Here is a 5094-nt window from a genome sequence, read left to right on the forward strand (position 1 = left end):
TTTTGGGGGGGGTAGAGGTCAGTCTGGACCTCTGCTGGGAAGGAAATCTAAAAACCGGACCTCTTGGTCCACTAACTGGAATTGAATACCCCTGTCCTACAGGAACATAGAGATGAAGCAAAGGCAGGATCTGTATGAAGCAGGGCTGCTCTCCTCCGCACGCTACTGCACTCACGACAACAACCCGTCACCCGCTGACACCAGGAAGAAACCGCGCAAGTGGCTGGCGCTGGAGTCATCCGAGAGACGCTGCCAAACGTGTCAGCATCTCTGCTACTTATCTATGGTGAGATTCAGCTCAGATTATACTGTACTGTAGATCCAGTATAGTATACACTAAACCAACAAACTAAGGCTCTGTCCTAATTTGAATGCTTATCCTGCGCTCTAAAAGTATCACAGCTATGACAAATACTACTCCCAAATTAGCCCATATTAGCCCAAAAAGCATTTTTTTAAATCTACTGCAAAAAAAAAAGTATATCATCAACATGCTGTGATTATAGGATGCACTAATTAATTTCACTATTTAGGATAGATTGTATGCTTATTGGGACTTACTTTAGTGGTCAGTACAGTCTATACTATACTAATATTAATATTATAGTACTTTGTACAATCTATAACAGCTGGTATCTATAATAGCTGTTCTCAACCAATATAATCTAAAGTTGAAACTATTTCTTATTTAAATTTTTCCCCGTAACAGCTGTCATTTTTATTTAAGAACCAGGGTCCTCACATTATCCAGGGAATGAGGGAATTTTAAAGCTGTGATTTCAAGACCAAGAAAAGTCAAGGACATAAAATGAAAGCATAATCACGAGTGACTACAAAAGTTGTGTTCATTAGTATTTTTAAAAAAAAAGTATAAACCCTTAAGAAGATAATTAGAACTTCTGGAATTAAGGAATTTAATTATTTTAATATTTAATATTTTTTAATAATATTTTAAATAGTTTAATTAAAAATTAAATTAATTAAATAATTGCATTTTTATAATATTTTAATATTTCTTTAATATTGCAATTTTATATGAATATTTTAATATGTTTCTACTCCTGATTTCGATAAATGAACCGTTTGGTAACACTTTGGATTAAGGAACACATATTCACTATTAACCAAGAGTTTTCCCTCAATAAACTCCTAATTACTGCTTATAATAAGTTATAGCAAGTAAGGTAGTAGTTTATGTAAAGGGTCTAATATGGTCATGCAGAATAAGGCATTAATATGTGCTTTGTAGGTACTAAAAAACGGCCCTTATGCTAGTAATATGCATGCTAATAAGCAACTAGTTAATAGTGAATAGTGTTCCCTAAACTAAAGTGTTTCCAAAAGTTAAAAAAATGTGTAGCTTTGTGATTTATAGCAGAAGTACCAGAAATGTCTTGAAGGCCCCTTTTGAATGTTATCTTTGACAATGGGGGCCCTTGGAGTCCACTGATCTATACAATACTGCACTGTACTACGAATCACAATAAAGCCTACAGTATATACTGTATTGGCTAATTAAATCTATATTGCAGTGTTCTGTAATGTCCTTTGTTCTATACTGTACAACACTGGTTTTCTTTGTAGTTTTGTCAGTGTGCGTTGTATAATCATTTGTTTTCACTGTGTTGTCGTCTTAATAGAACTGAACAGTTCTACAGTTGACTCACAGCTGTGATTTTACCTCCAGTGCTGATGATTCACATTCAGTCATCGCTGACAAAAGAAATACTGAGCGTTGAAAATGAGTTCTGATCTTAATTGAGCTGATGGCTGTTGTTAATGCTGCAGGTGGTGCAGGAGAATGAAAATGTGGTTTTCTGTCTGGAGTGTGCGCTGCAATATGTGGAGAAACACAAAAGCTGCCGCGGCCTCAAGATGATGTACCGCTATGATGAGGTAAGACACATGATCAGAAACATGCCTGCAGGGGGAGCTGTTGAGACGCTTTTGCTTAAACGACCCTCCAGGGTTCAGCAACCCTCCTAAATGGACTGTTGCTGTTCCTTCATAAAGTATTGTGCTCTGGCAGAGTGACAAACATTTCCACATACAAATGAGTTTCTGTGGATCAAGTGTTGTATTACGGTTTTATTGTATATTTATAATATTATATTATAATTACAGCAATTCCCAAATGAGTGTTGTTGTTTTTTTTCCTCAAAACAGTAAGTTCACATCTCTGAACAGTTTGTGTCTTGTTCACACCAGATATATTTGTTATTAATTTAAAGATTCTCTGTAAAATTCTCAAATTCTTTCAAATAACTCATTTGAATATATCTTAAAATGTAAACACAGTTTTCCTGTGATTGTAAAGCTGAATTCTCAGCATCATTACTCCAGTCTTCAGTGTCACATGATCCTTCTAATATGCTGATTTTTTTTCTTTTACTTTTATGTGGCAAGTATACATTTAAATTATTAAAAGTGACCATAAAGATGTTTTTAATGTTGCAAAAGATTTCTATTTCAAATAAATGCTGTTCTTGCGAAATTTCTGTTGATCCTAGAATCCTAAAAAAAGTTTTCGCAAATACTTTAAGCAGCAAAAGCACTGATAATAAAAAAAGAAAATAATTGTGCACCATTAATGATCAATAATAACACCAAATCAGCATATTAGAATGATTTCTAAAGGATCATGTGACACTGAAGAGTGATGATGATGAAAATTCAGCTGTGCATCACAGGAATAAATTACATTTTAAAAAAATATATTCAAATAGAAAACAATTATTTTAAATAATCTTGGGTGCGCATAAGAGACTTCTTTCAAAAACATTGTTTAAAACTATTTTATTGCAAGTAGACAATAAAGTAAAACAAAAATGAAATTTGTATATATCAAAATATTTCCAGGGTTAATCAGTACGGCTCACACAATGAAAAACGGCCTTTTACTGACAAAACACCTGGTTTTGAAGAATAAATAAATTGTTTGGGGTTACTACTTTTGACAATTGCATTCACAGTTTAGAGAATGCTGAGACTGTTTTTAACAAATGAGCCAAAGGGATTGACAAGAACTAAAGTACCAAAGTATGTCATGTCACCTTTTTCACGATGGTCTCTCCCTGTCTTTGGCTCTGTTTGGTCCCTCAGGAGCAGATCAACAGTTTGGTGAAGCAGGTGTGTGGTAAAGCCCTGGTGAGAAGCGCAGCAGACGGCTGTAACGGCTCCAGCCCCACCAAACCGCCCGCCAAGCGTGGCCCCCGCAAGAGATCCGCCGTGGAGCTGTCCCTGACCCACCTGTCCAAAAGTGCCGCCGCCGCCGTCTCGTGAGGAGCGCCGCCCGGCCGCCTACGTCAGCCAATCGATTTCCTCTCCCTCTCTTCATATCATTTGTGTCTTATCACCCACATAGCAGGGCACAGTTTCCTGTGTTGAAAGCAGGCTGCCTTTTTTGCACTAGCGCACTAGTTTGTATTCACCAGATGTTTGATAGCATTAAGAGACATGGTCCCAAGGTGTGCATTTCACTGACAGGTGTGAGTATGATGTCATCCTTTCTGCCTGGACCCTCTTCCTCCTCGTCTTCGGCCCCCTTGACTGCACACACGCTCCTCCTGAACTGTGAACCTTGGGACAAATGGGTGCTTCTCTCCTCGTTTTTCCAGACCCCTTTCCTTTGAATGTTGGTGCTCGATGGAGCTGCCCGAGAATGTTTTTTTGTTTTTTGTTTTTTGTTCATTGTTTCGTTTTGTTTTTGTTCATTTTGTTTTGGTGTTTGCGTTGGGGTTTTTTTTTTTCTTTTCATTTTGGCCTTATTTTGGTGTTTGATTTGGTCTTGGTTTGTTTTTTTGTTTCATTTTGGTTTTTGTTTTGTTTTTGCTTTGTTTAGTTATTGTTTTTTGTTATATTTTGGCATCTTCATTTTGTTGTGGTTTTTGTTTCATTTTGTTTTTGTTTGTTTTTTTTGTCTTGCTTTTTTGTTTTGTTTCCTTTTAGGTGTGTTTTGGTTTTGTTTCCTTTTAGTTTTGTTTTGATGTTTCATTTTTGTTTTGTTTTGTTTCATTTAGTTTTGACATCACATTTGTTTTGAATTGAATTCATTTAGTCCACATGCAGCTCCTCTGCGGAAGACGCAGCTCTAAAGACAGTAAACACTTGAAATTTAGCTTGTTTTAATATCTGCTTTTTTTTTTTTTTTTTTTAAAGAGAAAATACTGTGTGTTTTTATTTCGACTGGTTTTTATTTCACACTTTCCTCTGTGGATTCGGGGAATGCTGTTTTCCATGGCAGCAGGTTGGGCTGTACTTGAGGAAGTGGGTGTTAGGGATTGAATGAGTGGGTCCCGTCCCGGCAGTGAGAGGGGTTCCTCCCACGCTGACGCTTACGAGCGATACCTGTGCCTGATGTTTAGCGGGGAGATCTTTCTTTATTTTGGTGCTGTTGTTTTTGTTTTCATTTTTTTACTGTATATCAATACAAAAAAGGTAATAAGAAAGAAGTGCTGTTCGCTAGCCTTCTTATCCCACAGGACGGAAGAGCCGGAGGCCTTTTCTGCTTCTAGATGTGCAATCGTGTCAACATTCCATTCTTCCAGACTTATTGATTCATCTGTACCAGTTAACATTAATTATTATATTATATTATTGTAATTATTATATTTTGTGTTTTTGACTTTTTATTTTCTCTTTTGTTCTGACGTGTTCTGATCTCAATTTAGAACCACTATTCAGAGGGTGTAAAATGTGAAATACAATTTCTTTTTTCTTTTTTTTTCTTTATCGTTTCTTTTTGTTCTGTCTTTTCCTTTTTGCAGAAGTATCATTGATTTAAAGAAACGTAAGAAAATCACCTTTTTGTACATAATCCTGTAAATGTCTTTAATACTTGAGCCTTTGTTGGAGTGACAGAAGGAAAGGACAGATAGATAGATGGATGATGTCAGATGAAGAAAAGCCTTACATTTCAGTTTCTTCAGCTGTGGGAGTTTGATGCGTAAAGGGTTGCTCTGGTAATGTGTATACATTTTAAGTGCTGCTTACATCACTGAGGACTAAGATATGGAGTCGCGATTTCCCCCTAGTTTTGTTTTTTAGGTTTACTTTTTTAAAGAAAAGGGAAAATACTTTCACAAAAAAAAAAAA

At 36.2% G+C, this 5094-nt stretch overlaps 1 protein-coding gene across 1 annotated transcript in view; it reads left to right on the forward strand.

The window, feature by feature from the left end:
• The window catches only part of LOC107754814 (protein Jumonji), a 119827-nt gene extending 116121 nt beyond the window's left edge, over positions 1-3706 (forward strand). Inside the window, exons 16-18 of the mRNA XM_016571403.1 lie at positions 103-286; positions 1789-1896; positions 3103-3706. Of these exons, the coding sequence (XP_016426889.1) occupies positions 103-286; positions 1789-1896; positions 3103-3282 (472 nt within the window). The 3' untranslated portion in view covers positions 3283-3706. The remainder of the gene's footprint in view (positions 1-102; positions 287-1788; positions 1897-3102) is intronic.
• The last annotated feature ends 1388 nt before the right edge of the window (positions 3707-5094 follow it).

Source organism: Sinocyclocheilus rhinocerous, unplaced genomic scaffold, assembly GCF_001515625.1.
Source record: "Sinocyclocheilus rhinocerous isolate Xijiao unplaced genomic scaffold, SAMN03320098_v1.1 scaffold21, whole genome shotgun sequence".
NCBI lineage: Eukaryota > Metazoa > Chordata > Actinopteri > Cypriniformes > Cyprinidae > Sinocyclocheilus > Sinocyclocheilus rhinocerous.